The sequence below is a fragment of the Pelobates fuscus genome, chromosome 9 (assembly GCF_036172605.1).
Source record: "Pelobates fuscus isolate aPelFus1 chromosome 9, aPelFus1.pri, whole genome shotgun sequence".
Classification (NCBI taxonomy): domain Eukaryota; kingdom Metazoa; phylum Chordata; class Amphibia; order Anura; family Pelobatidae; genus Pelobates; species Pelobates fuscus.
In genome coordinates, this window is record NC_086325.1 from 73,322,002 (window position 1) to 73,341,162 (window position 19,161).

General features: G+C 39.6%; 1 protein-coding gene across 1 annotated transcript in view; it reads right to left on the bottom strand.

Annotated features, from left to right (window-relative positions):
* Positions 1-18,670, bottom strand: part of SLC16A2 (solute carrier family 16 member 2) — a 204,076-nt gene extending 185,406 nt beyond the window's left edge. Inside the window, exon 1 of the mRNA XM_063432076.1 lies at positions 18,360-18,670. Within this exon, the coding sequence (XP_063288146.1) occupies positions 18,360-18,663 (304 nt within the window). The 5' untranslated portion in view covers positions 18,664-18,670. The remainder of the gene's footprint in view (positions 1-18,359) is intronic.
* Between the last annotated feature and the right edge of the window lie 491 nt (positions 18,671-19,161).

Sequence of the window (19,161 nt, forward strand, 5' to 3'; positions counted from 1 at the left end):
CTCCTCATAGAGATAAATCGCATTAATGAATCTCAATGAGGAAAGTTCAGTGTCAGTTCAGAGTTCAAAATGCATGTAGAGGGAGGAGGCAATGAATGTCTGGATGCATTTTGGGTAGCCATGACCCAGGAAGGATCTCTAACAGCTATCTGAGGAGTGGCCAGTGAAGTTATTACTAGGCTTTAATGTAAACACTGCATTTTCTCTGAAAAGACCGTGTTTACAGCAAAAATCCAGAAGGTAATGATTCTACTCACCAGAACAAATTCAATAAGCTGTAGTTGTTCTGGTGACTATAGTGTCCCTTTAACCCCTTAAGGACCAAACTTCTGGAATAAAAGGGAATCATGACATGTCACACATGGCATGTGTCCTTAAGGGGTTAACCATGGCAGTCTCCTGCATTAAGATAAAGGATGACTATAGAGCTTGAAGTGAACCATTATTTCAGGATTACAATTGTAATTGCATTATTTCAGGAAGGACAGCTGTATGTCTCTTCAAGCTCTCACCGTCACTATTTCCCCATGTGATGGTGAAGAGTGCCTCTATCAGACCATGCAAATGGCTACTGTGGGTTTTCCAGGTCTCCACAAACAGAATTTTCTCACATAGGTATCGCCATAAATTGGAGACATGTGAAAATTACACACAATGTAGTCATTCAAGAAGCATGCTACTAGACCAGGGGTAGGCAACCTTTTAGCAGCACTGTGCCGATATAGGATTGTGATGTCCCGTAGCGTGCCGGTCCTATTTTTTTATAAATCGAGGTGTGTATGCTGCCGTATTCTGCTTGTGTTATTTTTACTGTAATTGCTTTGTATCGTTGTATTTGTACGTATATATGCAGGGCTGTCTTTAATAATGACTGGACCCTGGGCAAAGCATTTGCTTAGGGCCCCCTGGACCCTGTCCCCCCTTCCCAGGCATGCAATCACGTCCTCCACCTCAACACAGTGGCGGACCTAAAGTAGAGAGGTGCAAGAATTCTTGGTCGGTCTCCCTGTTGCACGGGTGATTAAAAGATAGATCCCCATCTGTCGTGCAACTCCAGAAATGCATTGACAGCTGGAGCTCTACCATTTACTCATGTTTGCAGGTCTGTATTTAGCACTAAGCAGTTTTTGTGTGTTTTTGTGGAATATGTTTGTATGTGGTGTTGGCGTGATTGCAAGCACACACACACACACACAGATATACTGACACACACAGAGACATACTGACATACACACAGACATGCTGTCATACAAACATACTGACACACACACACAGATATACTGACACACACAGACATGCTGACATACAAACATACTGACACACACACAGATATACTGACACAGATATACTGACACACACACAGACATACTGACACACACAAAGACATACTGACACATACTGACACACAGACATGCTGACACACAAAGACATCCTGACACACAAACATACTGACACACACAGATATGACACACACACAAACATACTGACACACATACACTGACAGACATACTGACACAGACATACACTTTAAAACTCACCCTCCAGTTTCCTACCTTTCCTGCTGGTGGCAGAAGGCGTTGGGAGTTGGGGTCTAGAGCTCTTGGCCAGCCCCCCTACAATCTGCCTACTCTTCTTTCCTGCGCGCTCCTCTCTTTGTGGGAGGAAGTGATGCGTAGCCGTCACTTCCTCCCAGCCTGCTGCCGAAAAGCAAGGGGCCCGCTCACGCTGTTAAAGCACCTCATCGTGTGACCGGGTCCCTGCTGACAGAAGCCCAGCCCAGTCCTTTGTGCATGGGCCACCCGGTGGGCCTCCTTAGTGTGCAGATTACCAGCCAGAGGGTTAGAAATAGTTGAGGCCAGCAGGCCTCACGGTGCAGCTGCCCAGTTTGCCCCGCGTTAAAGAAGGCCCTGCGTATATGAGCTATTATATTGTTTATGTTAATGAGTAGTTTATGGTATTGTGTATGATACATATGAATGTAAGCTGTGTATGGGTGCTGCTTGTGGAATTGTGTGTGTGTGGATGGATATGTCAAAGTGTGTGTTTGGTAGTGTGTGGGGGCTGTTTGGGGTATTGCATGTGGGGTTGTGTGCATGTATGTGGATTGTTAGTGGTGTTTCGTTTGTGCGGATTGTGTGTATGTTTGTGTGTGGGCTGTCCGTAATATTTGCATGAGGGGAGGGTTATTCTGCATTTCTGTGTATATCTAGCAGTGTGGGTGACTTCCCTGGGTTCCAGTGGGGACTAGTCCGGCCAGGTACATGTCAAGGACAGGAGCTGCAACAGCAACTGCGAGCTGCTCTACTACAGTGTGGCTTCCTATTCACAAGTGCTGGGAGGAAGTGATCTGAGATCACTACCTCTATGTGCTGCAATGCATAAATTGAGGATTGTCCTTCACCACCTTTTCGGATTAGCAGATATCTAAAGTTTTACTTGGACTCCTGATAGGCCAGAGCCAGTTTGACTCTAGCAGCCTTGAGTGCCGTGCAAAGACACCTCGAGTGCCGTGCATGGCACTAGTGCCGTAGGTTGCCTACCCCTGTACTAGACCATCATGGTAAAGGGTAGCTGATGAGGAGATGGACATACAAGATCCATGAAGTGTGGTAAGGGAAAGGAGTTGACATGGACACTTACCACACTTAATGGATCTTGTATCTCCATCTCCTCATCAGCTAACCTTTACCATGATGGTCTAGTAGCATGCATTTTAGACTTTGTTGTGTCTCTCATATCTTTGATAAGAAGAGACAAGATAAGAAACAAGAGAAATGAGAGACACACCAAAGTTAAAACCACACAATCAAATTGTCATTTCTGTATCCTATTCCTGTAAACCTAAACCACTGCTCTTGATCTGGCGATGATAGGATAAGTTAGGGTTTGAGTTTCTCTCTAGCTACATTTTTAGAAAAAAAAATGCTCTTTGGCAAGTAGATGGGCAAAATCTAGAAGAAAAAAAAAAAAAACAACATTGATCGTGGCAGTTAAAATATTAACTGCTGCCTCCTACCAAACTAGGAAATACAGGAGAATGGAAGAAATGTAGAAGATAACAAATTACTGTTCTTTGCCTTTCCAACAACCTAGTTTGTATATGTGGCTAAACATATGCAATAATGTTTTAGATTAACCTGGCAGCCAGATATCGCCACGTTATGGACCGAGTCTCAGTGAGGGATCTCTACACCACCACTACTGTAGATTAAAACTTGAATCCTAAAAAAAAACGAAAAGAAAGGGGGAAGAAAGGAAGGGAAAAAAAAAAGGAGCGAGAGGAAAAATACATGTGCCATGCTGTGACCTGCGTGTCACCACTGTATGATTGACCGAACACCACTTCCTAATGTGATTGTTAATGTTTCATACTGTCGGGACCTGCGTGTCCCAACAGAAGTTTACTCAAAGATATGTGACAAATTGAACAATCGAAAACTTCAATAAAAACATATTTACAAAAAAAAAAAAAAAACTTGAATCCTGACACTTCTACAAAAAAAAAAAAAAAACATCTTACATACACCATGCTCAGACCTTTCATCCACAGTGATGACCAGACCACTTCTATATACATTAAGATTCAAGCTTGGAAACTCATACACTTAAAAGTAACGCTTAACTAGCAATATTCACTCAATTATACGCTTGAATTTAAAAAAAAAAAATAAAAAATATGCAATTGTCACGAGTTCAAAGTGAATGTAAAATTTAGGGCCAATGTAGCCAAACTAGAAAAAATATCCAAGTAAAGTGCTTCTGCTTCCATTTATACACGGGGTTAAGATATACAGATTAAGTGGCTGCAGGGTCATGATCTATACACCAAAACGGTTTCATTAAGCTAAAGTTGCTTTGGTGCCTATAGTGTGCCTTTAAACAAGGGTATATGTAAACAGAGTATTAAAAAGTGTGGGAAGTGACAGTTCCCTTTTAAACCAACATTTAACAAATAAATAAAAAGTTAAATGTGGCAGTTTTGCCCACTATAATAATAAACAAAACAAAGTCAAAGCTGCATGATACAGTTTACAGATCTATGGAATAACAAAATGTTTTCACAGTATGTCATGATTTTTAAATCCAGTTTTTCTCCTGACCTAAACTGCCACAAGCAATTATACTCAATGTACATACAGTTGCATTTTCTGCATATCTTTATCAAGCTGTGACCGGGACAGGTTGATTTTCAGACACTCTCCTACATAATGTAACATTCCATACCTCATACGTAGCAGTCTGCAAAGAATTCTGTGTATGTAGGGGCATTCTTTTTTATGTGTTTACCAGTAACCCCAAAAGAACATAATGAATGTTCTAGTAAATTCTGGAACAAATAAATAACACAATAAAAATTCTAATGTTTTTATGTTCAATAGGGTTACATTTCATGGACTGTAGAATCTCCTTGAGTTTCCCCAGACTACCGATTTGCAGGGTACATTTTTGATGTTTAGGTCTGTTGTCCCATCTGAATATGAAACCTCTTTTACAAATCTTCGAGCCAGTAGAGAATGGGCAAAATAGAGTGGTACTTTCCTTGGGTCGAAGTGTAGTTTATCACCACATCCAGGATAGGAAAGTCATCCCTACACCTGAATACTTCCTACACTACATCGAATTGTAGATTTTAGACAACTTCAATCAAACAAAATACAATTTTGAACGGGACATCATTCTAGTGTTTAATTTTTAATTTTCTGTATTGTTTGACCCATATTAAACATTGTAAAAAAAATAAAATAAAACAAGTTTAAAAAAGTCGTAGTTTAGACACCATTGCTTTCCAATGCAGACTGTTTTCACTTTGCTTTTGTGTACTGAGGGAGATGGTTCCTGATTTAGCTGGGTTTGAACCAAGGATGCAGATATTGTTCCATTCCACAATGTTGTGAATCTTCTATTCTGATCTTTGTAGGTCTGTCGGTCTAATCTTGCTTTGGGTAAAACGGATTTGGTTTCAGAAAATCTCTTCAATGTGCATTGTACTGCCCAATTAGAAATATTCAACTTAGCTTCAATTTGTTGCTGGGAAAGTTTTTCAGCACTCAGAACATCTTGTGCTCAGACTGTTTTAGTAAGCTTCACTGACACATTTACAAAAAGGCATTTCAACAAACGCCCTTCTTCAAAGGCTCTAACAGGAGCACTAGTAGAAGCACTAATAAGGCCACACTAGTAGAATATCAGGGGTGAACCATTACAAGACAAATGTAACGGACATGTGCCAAGAGTTTACATTTTGAATGAAATTTAGTATTCATACAATTGCCAATATCACAAAAGATGAAAAAAATAAAAAATTATAATATATATATAAAATAAATATATAATATATATAAAAAAAATATACAATTTATATATAAAATGAATTTGGCCCAGTGTTCGTCTTGAAGATTTTATTATTTTTTGATGCGCTAAATGATCACATAAAACAACTTGGTGAGGACTAGTGTTCGTGTAATAAGTGACAAAAAGGAATAATGAATTAATAGCAAACACTTAAAAAATGTTTGTCCCCAAGATACAAAATATCCCTTTGACACATCCCCCCTTTTTTTTCTACGAAGAAACTGCAGCCATTAGACACACATATTTTTTTTTTTTTTTTTTAAACTGCACACATTTCTTAACACATGTATGTTATTACAGTTACCTCTGTTAAATACAAGTATAGCAACAGGGTTTCAAGGGAGACTCCAATCACCATAATCACTGTAAATGTTATGGTACCACGAGTGACCTGGTGAGGTCCCATGGTGAGCAGTCATTTAGTTTTAGCTTGATTTGAGAACTTACTTGGGTTCTGCTGGGCATCCCTGCTTCCAGTCTTATGCAGGATTGCCCTGTATTGGTCATGAATTATTCTCCAAAAACATCCGACAGGCAAGGGCCAGGTAAGATGTCAAATCATAATAAAAATTAATTTGACTACTAGTTGGGACAGTGTCAGGGCAAATGTGGAAACACTACAGCCAGCTGTAGTGGTAAAGTTGGTTGGAGTGTTCTAAAAGAACGGTTTCATAAATATATCGAGAGCTTTAATGCTAGTTTTTAAACATATCAAGAGAGTCTCAAAATTAATAATTCCATTGAAGGTGATTTAAATCAAGTCAATTTAAATCATGAGTCTGTAAGACTAAAGGGAAACTATATTGCCAGGAAAACAAACGGGTTTTCCTGGCACTATAGCGCCACCCTCCGTGGTGCAGATGGAGTTAAAAAACCCACAAAAAAAAACCCACAACCTTCTGTCACTTACCTGGGTCCAGCACCAATGTCCCTCGGCTTTGGCTCAGGTCCGCCTTGTCTCCACCAATGACAAGGTCAGTCGCAGGGGGAGACCAAATGCGCATGCGCAGCAATGGTCACGCACGCATTAGAATTTGTCCATAGGAAAGCATTATTCAATGCTTTCCTATGAGAATTCCAGTGACTCTGAAAGTCCTCATGCATAGCCAAAGTCGCCTAACCACCCCGAAGTCCATCTAGTGGCTGTCTGGTAGACAGCCAATAGAGGAGGAGTTAACCATAGCAGATAATTAGTTGCTCAGGGTTAAGGGTGCTGGGACACTGCACCCAGACCACTTTAATGGGCTGAAGTGGTCTGGGTGCCTATAGTGTCCCTTTAAATCGTGATTTTTAAACTTAGTGACTCATTCTTGCTGGTTTTAAAATGTGCAGTCAGATATAGATTTCATAGTCAGAATAGTAACTTTTCATATAAGCTTAACAGTTATATCAGAATGGATTGTGTTATATACCATTAGAAATACATAGATAATGATAAAATCATTGCAAGGTGAGTTATCTACAGTTGAATAGGTTTGGAGAAGTACTTTAATTAAAGGTGTTCATTTGTGTGTACAAAGATTTGCAGAACAATAGGATTAAGTTGTTTTTTTTTTCTGAACTTCGTAAGTTCAATTAACTTGAGTTAATGGAATTAATTTACCAAAAATGTAGCTTTAGGCTACATAACGAATCCCTGTTTCATGCTGAATAACCTTTAGACTATGGTGTATCTTAAATTAGAAACCAAACTGTTTCTTTAAAATTATGTATGTATTAAAGGCATAAACAATAAAAAAGTTTTTTTTATTGAGATAAAATTGCAGGCAAGAACTTTGTATTTTATAAATAAATGTTATATTTTTTAGGATTTGTTTTTCTGGCACTGGAGAGTCCGTTTAAATGACAAAGGAATGTGTTATTCTTATAAATGCCCACTATTCCAGGATTGCAGAAAAACCATACAAACCCGTGTTTCAGACCCCATCAGTGATACTATCACACTAGAACTTTGATGAGTAACCCAAGCACTGCAGATTTGTGAACTACAACTCCTTTGATGCTTAGCCATTAAAAGGATTAGCCTGCTGCTGGCAGCATTGTAAGAAAGGTTTGGATAGTTACAATTTCAACGTTATCCTCTGTTGGGAGACCGGACTGCCATTTAAATAGAACTGAAGCATCCTTAAGGGCTGCCTCTTGATAATGCAAGATGAAATGAGCCTGCTTATTTGGACAGGAATAACCACAACCACAAACCCCAACAACTAGCAAACACACAATTACCACTGTCAGCGCAACATCTGCTATTATCACGGTTAGGAGATGGATTCAAGCTAAACACACAACATATAATAATGAAGACAGGAGATAAGAAATGCAAACCACATGAACTCAAAAACAATAAAAATACATGAAGTTTTTTTAACTAAAGTGCGAATTTTCATAAATTTCAAAATTTAAAAGGTACACGATAGCCACCAGAAGCACTAAAGCATGAGAGTACAGCACTGAGGCCAATGGAGGATCCCGTGCGATCTTTCATTTAAAAAAAAATCAAACTATTCCCTGCAGCCGTCACAGCTGTAGCTTCACCCAGTATCTAGAAGGGTCAGGTGGAGGAGATATACAGAAATAAAGTAGTCCCCTACTTTGCCTCAGTATATATCGACTGAGTTGGAATTTCAGAGAAAAAAAAGTCAGCATTTACATTTCTTCTCGGCAGCCACTAGGGGCACTTCTGCACACTGACCATGCCTCATCGATTTTATGGCAGTGGAAGAAGTAAACAAACAAAACAAAAAAAAAACTTTTATTAATTTTTATTGCAAACCGGGGGGGGGAGGGGGGTTCTATATAAACTTGGGACAGGGGCTCTATAGAGGTAGGTATACAGGTTTGTATTCCTAACACTACTGTATTCCTTTAAGACAGATTAAAGAAGCAACGATATGAAAAGACTGACTCGGGTCTGACAGATCTAAGGTCTCAGTAGACGTGATAAATGCTAGAAGTTATTGTACAATGTCCATCTAGGAGAATGAGATCTGTTCTCGGCAACTAACAGAACACTATTTTTTTCCCTCTTTTGTTGATGTTTGAGTTTTGTTTTCTTTTACACTAACTTCAGGATGAGCATCTGTTGATTGATTTAAATTTCTTTTTTTTTTTTAAATGTAAATGCTTTATTTAGAAAATCGTATTTACTACATTTAAATCAACATTGCAGCAGTCATTGGAATCACTATATTTGGAAAATACACAAAAATAAAAAAACATTCAAAAGCAGACATAAATAAGCAGCCTGTTTTGTATAAAACTACTTGTTAAACACTACTACTACTACTACTAACTTAAGCAGTAAATTGACTTGTGGGTATGCAGCGTGAAGCCTGTATAGAAGGAGGATAGATTACAAATCAATGCAGCTCAATGTAAAGGTTGGGAAGCAAGGATTTATTTTAATTTAAAAAAACGTCAAGCTCATGTGGCTGTGGGAAAAACAACAAATGATACACAAAGGCAGTATTCTAAAGTGTAACGCCCAGAATACTGGTTATACACATATTACATATACAATCCTGTACTATGGATCTAATTATATCTTTCTGTTCTGCATCACTATAAACTATTAGGCTACTCTGGGAAGCCATGTAGCTTTTCGTTAAGACTACATGTTAGGCAGGGCCGGATTAACATAGGGTCTGATGGAGCTGCATCTCCAGGCCCAGGCCCATGGAATAGGCCCATAAACAAAAAAAAACAACAACACTACTCTTAGGTTTGCCACCTGACTGGTATTTTAAGTCACAGCCGGTATTTGAGGATGCCTGGCCGTGATGGTATTGCAGTAATACCAGCAATAAAAATGCAAATATTTTTTTCAGTATAAACGGAGATTACTCCGCAATACCAGCACCGGCCAGTAGGGGTCACTGTGTATGGAGAGAGGCAGGGATAGGAAGTTACAGCATTATCCCTCCCTGCCTCTCTCAACTCACTGATACGCAGGGGAGCAGCTACACAGCACAGAGAGTTCAGACAGCAGTTCCAATCCTGCAGAGACAGACTACAGCTCAGGGAAGTGAAGGATGAGGGGAAAGGCATGTCTCCCACTGTCCCCAGTGTCTTAGTTTCCCCACATGTCTGTATCCCCATGTATGTACACACAAGTGCCCCCATGTCTCCCAGTGTCCCCATGTCTCCCAGTGTCCCCTAGTATCCTAGTAACACGGGACACACTGAGACATGGGGACACTGGGAGAAATGGGGACACAGACACTGGGAGACTAGGGGACTGGCCTTCCAATTCTTTGGACACACATACACCCTTTTTGGGCATGTTCGCTCATTTTGGCACTTCTGGTTACGTGATTCGCATCAGTGGCCCACTCTTTTACCCCGCCTATTGACTTCCTGCTTCACTGGACACTGCTGTTAGGGGGTATGCATTTACTTGAAAGATGAAAGCATACATTAGATAAATAGATTAGCATAGAGTATGTGTTTTCTTACAGCTGCATCCTTTGAGTTTCCCTCCAACACCAACTCCATCAGATACATGACGCTTGGGAGGTATGACTGTTTTAGTGTTTTTGGTCGATAAGATTCTGTAATTAGGCCCATCATAATTGTCAGCACCAGGCCCAATGGGCTCTTAATCTGGTCCTGATGTTAGGTAGACTGCCACTCTCACATGTTACGAATAAAGTCACATATGCTGTATGGATTACCACATGTGTAAAATGTTTTTAAATGTAAACACAAAAACAGACAGCCTTATGGACGGTCATCTAAAAAAGCAAAATGCCTGCTCCAGTAATAAATAAATACATTCACTATATATTTCCACTTACATTGTAGACTCTTTAGTCTTAAAAAAGTAAATTTATGCAATGCAAGATCTGGTACTTTCAAGTTATAATAATATAATAAACTACAAGTCAGCATATCAAGTTGAGAGAGCCTTAATGACGCACCAATTACTGTGATAATTCATTATAACAGCCAATTATCCTATGTTACAAGCAAGCACCTAATAGAGGTAAAAAAAAAAAAAGGAAGAAAAAAAAAAAGGAAAAAAAAAAAGGACAAGTATGTTAGAAATGTTATTGAATTAGAAATATACACTTGTTGCCATATGATTGATACATTGCAATAATATGTATCTGTTACCAAAGTTGCTCAGAATTAGAAATATATGTAATTTGTTCATTGTTATAAAACAGCAATTTTCACAATATAACCCCCCCCCCCCCCCCCCCCCAAAGCCATCAGAATACAATAAAGAAGACACTGGAATATTCATATTTTCCTAAATATCCTAAATTGAAAAGTTAAAATGACAGCATCTGCTGCCAAATTAAAGAGATCATTCATGAAATACTGAATTGGCAACCAAACTGTGAGGTGTAGACCTAACACTATACGGGAGAGAGAGTAGAAAGACGTTTTGTTTTGGTAGTATATCGTAAATGTTACCATTTAGATGTCAACTTCCAAACTCCATCATTCTCCATTTGACCAATAAACCCAACGCATTCATAATCTGATCTCTCAATTATCTTCACAAACTAAATAGTTTGGGGCAGAAATGCCTTTGCCATGTGTTCTTGGAGGGGCCTGCTTGCCAGCCTCCTGCCAAAAGACTATGGGCCCTTTAAAACAGACTTTGTTTGTGGGATTTTATATTTGGGTCAGGAACCGAACAGGCACACGAACCAGAGACCACCCGGGAGCTTGTTAAGCGTAATTGACCGTTTGTAACACTTTCCACCGCAGTGTTCTAAGTGCTCGTCTGGGTGGCCGCTATTTGCATGAACGACCACGAGGTGGCGGCCATCTTGTTCCCACGAATGCAGGCAGCGGTGTTTGATCATCGGGTTCATGGAACTGTTTTCGGACACAGACTTCCGAACACTGCTGGACTTCCAGGAAGGAAGTGCACTGTTCGGTGGAACCGTTCCCACGAACAAGGTGAACAAGCTCCAGGGTAAGAACATTAACTATGCTCGGTAGTTTGTTCGGTTTTTAAATTACCGAACTAGACCGACTGCAAGCCCTGGTTTTCTGGAACTGTTTTGGGCATGGAACCATGCGTGCAGTCGGTCAAATTATGACTTCCAGGAAATTCCTGAACCGATGTAGGGGATTTTTGGATACGTTGGTGACGCAGATCGGGGCTATAAGGGATGTAACTTTTGTGGGGATTTTGTGTGTTTAAATGTATATTTGGGATTTTGTAAAAATGTGTTTTTTGTGTCTGAAGATAGTCGAGTTTAATACAGTGCTGACTCAATTATCTCCCAGGCACTGGGGAAGGATTGACCTATTTTATATGGGAGTGTCCTGGACCTGAGAGCCAATGTAATCATGTGTATATTTTTACTATAGTCTACTTTCAGGTCCAGTGGGGAGTGCACCCTGCATGAGGACCTCCATATAAGGCCAGTTGTGGCTTCCAATAAAGAGTTCCAGTTTACCCTCATCTTGTGCTTGTGGTGGAAAGCTATAACAGCTATAATCCCTGCTCTTGGGATTGCTATAATCACTAGCTCTTGTAAGAGCTACACTGCTATACTCTCTTGAAGGTCTTCTCACTGGGAGCTGGATCCAGGAGTTTCGTTCAGGTTGAGAAGGAATAGAGGGGCTAAGGGGCTACAGTGCTTATGGTATGCAGTGCGGAGCTTATGGTACTCGGCGACAGGTAGGAAGCAGCGATTGGCGGTTGCACCCAGTCCGTCCGTCACATAGTTAATGTGAGGGAATATACAAAAAAAAAAAGAAATGCTGATCAGGCATCCATCTCTTGTAATCTATTTCTGAAAATTGGTTCTATATGCATTTTAGAGATCTACATAAAATAATCAAAATAACGTATATTTAGGCTTCTTGACTTCAGAGCATTCTCAAGTTCTAAATTAATGTTTCACAGAGCTGATTGTACCATAGCATTAGTCACATCATTGCTTTAAGTTGGCTGAGAATTACAAGAAATGTAGTTTAAACGATTTAAAATAATTTAAAGCTAGCAATTTGCACAAAGGACAAAAAAAGGAGATGTAGAGACAAACAGGTCTATTTACAAATTACCTGATTCCTGCCTTTAAAGCAGAGATGCCCAAAAAGATAGATCACCAGATGTTTTTAAAAAAACCTAAAATTAAAAAACAAAAAAACACTGCAACTCCCTTGATGCTTTGTTGTTCTAAAGCCCTGCAAAGCATCATGGGAGTTGCAGTTCTACAACATCTGGAGTTCTACCTTTTGGAAATCTCTGCTCTAGGGTAGGAGCACAATTAGGAATATGTATGCTTGGGGTAATGTTACAAGGTAAAGGGCTGTTTGGGGGTTACATTATGGTTTTCAGGGGAGGGCTGGCAAGTGGGTCAGGGTGGAATTTGACCCCCTAAGCCACTAGTAAAAAAAGTTTGTGGGCTGATGCCTCAGCACAATACTAAATCTATTATCTAACTATATTCTTTTATTATTCAAATTCAGCTACTGCAGTATTAGTAGAAAAAAAATAATAAGCAGAATTAAAAAATAAAAAAGCTGTGGTGTATGATACAGCTCAAATAGCCAAATTTACCTTTTTTTGAATACCTGAATGGAATTCATATTGAAAGCTTTTAGTTGAAACTAGTGATTGTAAACAACCATATGCCATTCGGCTGCCGTTAGCAATAAGTGAACAGGACCTCAAAGTGTTTAAATATCACATTGTAACATAAAAAGTTTACATGTATTCTGTTTTTTTATTGAAGCACAAACTGCAGTTTTAAGCAAATGAAATTTCTGGATAGGCTGGTAATCACCAAATGTCTCTGCAGATTATAGACACTATACGTAGGTATACACAGTGGCTTCAAGCACATGAATATTGAGAAGAAGCTCACATTTCACCTAATACTATAGCATCATGCGTTGGGGGTGCCCTTTGCACCGTGCATTCTTAACTAATAGAAAAAAAAACATCTGCCTGTTGGATGGCAGATGGCATCACGTCACATCAATAAATAAATATTTTTACTTAATGGTGTGTTCACCGCAGAGGACATTGAGCATGTTATCTATCTGAAAAAGCCCTTTGAGGCCCATTTTGCGCATGTTCCATGCAAAGCTTTCTGTTCCTTCCTCCCCTGGCACTCAGAGAGTTAAACAACATCTTGTAGTTAGTGAAGGGATCATTGTATCAGGGTAATGCCAGTGTGTAATCCTATGTTTCAGATATACCTGATCTCTGTATTAAAAGCAGGTGGGAGACAAACGTCACTGGCATCTGTGTATAATAGACATTTGCATTCCAAGATATTTATCTTTATAGCACACACACAAAAAATAAAATGTACGTGCTAATGTAATTTTATTAGGAGGGGGAAAAAGTAAACTAGCAAGCACAAAGGGCCTCTCGTTCACATATGACAACCTTTGAAAATAGGGGGCAAGAAAGATGGATTGGTACATTTCTGCTCCATGTAGAATTCAAAACACATTTCAAAGTAAAATTTTAAGAAGTAGTTTATCTTGATATGTTAACATTCACAAAGTACAAAGAGTACTTCACGGTTTATGTATCTTTATATGTATTACATGAATATAAACCGAAAAACAACTAGGAGGGCCCCGATAGATAGATAGTATATATATATATATATATATATATATATATATATATATATATATATATATATATATATATATATATATATACATACATACACACACACACACACACACACACACTTTGAGCATTATATTTGTTATACCAGCACAACTAAAGCAGGTGCCTGCTCCTTAAAGATGGCCATTTTGCATAACAGATACATTTGTACTAGATGTATTTGAAAAGGTTAAATGGGTGTTACTGTGTCCTTTGTATGGTTGAAAAAGTATTCAAACAAAATGTTTTTAAAAAGTTTCCAATTCTATATTTTGTATTACTGGGTATTAGAAGTACATTACTAGTATCGGCCCACATGAGAGCTAAAGTGTAACACCCAACCACCCATACTGGTTATACACATATTACATATACCATCCTGTACTATGGATCTAATTATATCTTTCTGTTCTGCATCACTATAAACTATTAGGCTACTGTGGGAAGCCATGTAGCTTTTCATTAAGACTACATGTTTGGTAGACTGCCACTCTCACATGTTATGAATAAAGTCAAGTATGCTGTATGGATTATCACATTTGTGAAAAGTGTTTAAACAGATCAAAGACAACAGTGTTTCCGTGTCAATTTTCAAGAGCAATGTAAACACAAAAATAGACAGCTTTATGGACGGCCATCTACAAAAGCAAAATGCCAGTTCCAGTAATAAATAAATAAATACACACACACACACACACACAAAATAATTCACTTACATCGTAGACTCTTTAGTCTAAAAAAAAAAAGTAACTTAATTTATGCAATGCAAGATCTGGTACTTTCAAGTTATAATAATATAATAAACTACAAGTCAGCATATCAAATTGAGAGAGCCTTGATGACGAGCCAATTACTGTGATAATTCATTATAACAGCCAATTATCCTATGTTACAAGCAAGCACCTAATAGAGGTTAAAAAAAAAAAAAAAAAAAAAAAAAGAGGACTACAAGTATGTTAGAAATGTAATGTAAACACAAAAACAGACAGCCTTATGGATGGTCATCTACAAAAGCAAAATGCCTGCTCCCGTAATAAATAAACTACACACACACACACACACACACACACACACACACACATTTATTTTTCTCCCCCCCCCCCAAGTAAGTGGGTTAATCTCATAAGAGCAGACATTAGGCTGTTAGAGTAGGACCTGCCAAAGATGGGGTACATTGACGTTGTGGCAGGCTTATGCAATGTAACTAAACCCCCCTTATTTTTGCCTAGTTTAGGTGTTTTTTTAAAAACTAATACAATCTGTAAACATTGAAGTTCCTGTTTAGTGGATAGATGAGTGCGCTGGATCATATATATATATATATATAGCTTTTTTTTTATTAATAAGAGGACCGTATATATCAAACACATTCATTTGGAAGGGTCAACACAAACATATGTTTTAATTGTATCGTTAAAAATGCGGTTATAAAATAAGATGGACACTTGTGCTTATATGCAGTGAAATATTCCATGTGAACTGTTTAATATAAAGGAAAGTCGAGCAAAGATCCATTGAACATTTTGGGTTTCTTTCACGGTAGCTATTGCTTAGAACGGGGTTAGAATATTATAATGCTACAGGTTAAGGTAGTGGTTTTGAATCAGGCAAGACTCTCGTTAGGATTAGCCATAACTTACCAAACCTCAATAAGAGGCAGACTAAAATGGAAGCAACAAAACCCCCAAGATTCAAGACGTATTTTGTGTTTATGAATTTAGACAGAAAAGAATACAGCCTGGCTTCTAGCAGAATGGAAAATCATTGATTTTCTTCCTAAACTCATATCCATGATACGCAATTTAATAGAGGAGGCTGAGACATGCATTTTTATTTTAATATATTTTTTTTATATTAGCAGTATCAAAGAGCCATTGTGCCCTGGCGTAATCTAATAAGTGATAAAAGTCTATTAGCATGAGTAGTTATCTCAGCTACCACAAAGTAATTTTAGAGAAAAACACGCCATTATATACCTTTACAGCTAAATTATTGGAAAGAAGATCCGTCTCGTTTAAACTTTACGGCTCATTAAATTAACCTTCAGAAAAGAGAAGGGATTTTGCATTTCCAAGCTTTAAAAAAAAAAATCAAAAAATTGTTTTGAGGATATATAATAATTAGTAAAGGACTATTTTAGTTTTAGTAGAAAAGTACCTTAGTTTTTTTGTTTGTTTTTTAAACGTGCAGCTCCCAGTAAGGGAAGCGTTGAAAAAAGGTAATATTTAAATGTAAAACTTGCAGCAAGAGAATCGTCGTCCTTAAAAATGGGACGTGCATCTACATTTAGGCACCATTTCAACACCAAAGAGGTGAGCAATAAATGCCTCGGATTTACAGAGAGTTCAAGAGCAAAGTGACAAAGGAAGGGGCGTGTGTGTGTCTCTTATAGGGCTGCCAAATCGCCATATTGATGCGGCATGATTATCCATTCTGCAAGCCATGTAGGAAAGGGATTGAAATTGTTGCCCAACAGTATTAGGGTTTATTCACCAAAATGTGAATTACATTAATTCAAAGTAAATTTCAAATTTTGAAAATTTTTTCAAATATCTTCAAGTATCTCGAGAATTCAATTCAGCCAATTTGGACACTTTCTGATACACTTTAGTGAAATAACTCACATGGGGAATTTACTCACCGGAGTTCTTTTTGGATTCTGCCTGTGATTATATGATTAACTGTTCGGAAACACTTTCAAGCCATTCCCTGCCTACAGCCTGTATCTGCTAGCTGCTTCCAAATGCTCAGCTTTTGGCAGTAAGGAAACAATCCAGGGGAGAAGTCGCATGAGCCTAAAGAGGGGCAGATAATCAACTCCCCCAAATTATAGCATAGTACGCTATACTAGAACACAAGAGAGGGAACGAAACAGTGTGTGTGCCCCACTGACAGATAAATATATCCCGTTCCTTTATATATGTCTAAGCCACTGGTGCAGATGCTAAACAAAACATTATTAACGTGCATTTTCGGTTATATATTAAATACTAAAATTGGTATTTTTACAATGGGTTTCCCCATTAAACACTATGTACAGCATACTTAGTTAGTCCAATCTAGACCATTGCACTGACCAAACTAGAAGGTAAACCTAAAAAGGCACATGGGTATGTCAATGGTAGCACAGGGTTCATTAGGATGGATTAAAAGAGGGGGGTGATAATTTTCTGAGCCGCCATTATCTGTTGGGAACTAAAATATTAAGCCATAATGCAAGGTTGTTGGTTTTTTTTTGTTTGTTTTTTAGTATAGTATGATTAGGAAATTCAGAAATGACAGTAGTTAATTTGGTTGTCAGAATAAAAGCAAGTGGTAAGGTGCTAAGTACATACACCTAACTTGTGACAGCATGACTATTAGGCTGAGAATCATGTCTGATGGGAATATCATAGGGATTAGGGCATATCCCACTTCCACAGATTGGCAGGTGTGTGCCCTCATGCCCGCAAGTATGGCTGGCTCTGTGCCGTCTGTCTCTAGGATAGGAGTATAATGTTTAATCCAGTAAATTACAATTGAGCTAAAAGGTATGGTCTTTGTCTGTTGGTAATGAAGACTATATACACAGTCAGAACATGAGTATTAAAATGTTAGGCATAGAATAGTCTCTAACCTACACAGACATATACAAAACCTATTTTATTTAGCTTTAAAGTCCTGGGGGTCAATAACCTATAAGGCATGCATGCCTACTGTACCTTTTGTTCTAATGTCTACGTATACACCTCATAGTCTACTGTCCTTCAGTTCTATTGTAAGGACACCATGCCCACTTTGGGAATATACACATAAACAGATAATGTGCAATGTATTAATAGAAGCTATAGTGGCTGTGGTTCGCGTGTTTTATTTACTATACTGATACTATAATGTGACTGATGTCTGCATCCCCAGGTGTGAGGACTTGTTTATAATACAGAGATTCCAGACATTAGAGAGAGAGACAGGTATAAGTGCAGACAGACTATTACTGTGCTGTGTCTCCTGCCTGCCCGTGTATTAGGAAGTGAGATGTGTCCATAGGACAGTATCAGGAGGAGATGTCTGTTTTTGGAAGGGATGAGGAGGTGTTGGTGATAGGAGATGTCTGTGTATTAGCACAGGGGGAGGTGTGTCCAAAATATCTGCGCATTTAGTGAGAGCTGAGCCTGGATGGAACGTTGTGGAGATGTGAGTGTGTCTGCTGGCTACAAAGTTGCAGTGGGGCAGATTGGGGAGAGGGAGCCTGGCAATGCCTGCATCCCTGTGCCTGGGGTAGGGTGGCTGCAGTGTGCATGTGAGAAGCTGGAAGTACTGGCTGGGACAGTGCAGAGCGGTAAGTACTCTGACTGCTGCACATGTCAGCCTGTCCCAGACATAAAGAGACACGTGGGTGGCTGTCCCAGGCAGGGCCAGCTTTTACCTGTCTTGAAGTCCATAGGCTCGTCCTTGGTGACCCCCATCTCCTCCTGGAGGATCACGTACAGGATCCCAAATGAGTTCTGGATGCCGAAGATGGAGCCGCTGCACCAGGTGGCCGCCAGCACCACCACCCAGCCAAAGCCTCCCTCGGGCGGCCGAGCCCTGACCTCCTCCTCTGGGCTTTCCGCTCCGTGCGCCTCCGTGGGCGCTGCCACCCCTTCCGGGGTCCCACCGAGCAGGCTGTCCCGCATCCCCTGCTCTTCCCCCGGCGGCAGGTTCTCGTCCTCCTCCGCTTCTTCTTCCATCGCTTAGCTCTCCTCCTCCCCGCTGATCCCGCCCTCCAAAACTCCCCCTGGCCCTCTAATCCTGCCCATGGCCCTCCTCTGGGATCCGCCCTCCCCGGGCTACCTGCGGCTGGGGGGGCAGAGCCGGACAAGCAGCCACCAGCAGCTGGCTCTCTGTGTGATAAATTACCTAGCCCAGCACCCACATAGCACTCTGTTTTATATGACAACTTACCTGGCACTCTGTGTGATATAACAACTTACCTTGCCCAGCACCCACCTGGCACTCTGTGTGATATAACAACTTACCTTGCCCAGCACCCACCTGGCACTCTGTGTGATATAACAACTTACCTAGCCCAGCACCCACCTGGCACTCTGTGTGATATAACAACTTACCTAGCCCAGCACCCACCTGGCACTTTGTGTGATATAACAACTTACCTTGCCCAGCACCCACCTGGTACTCTGTGTTATATAACAACTTATAATAGGCTAGGCAAAGCACCAACATGGCTC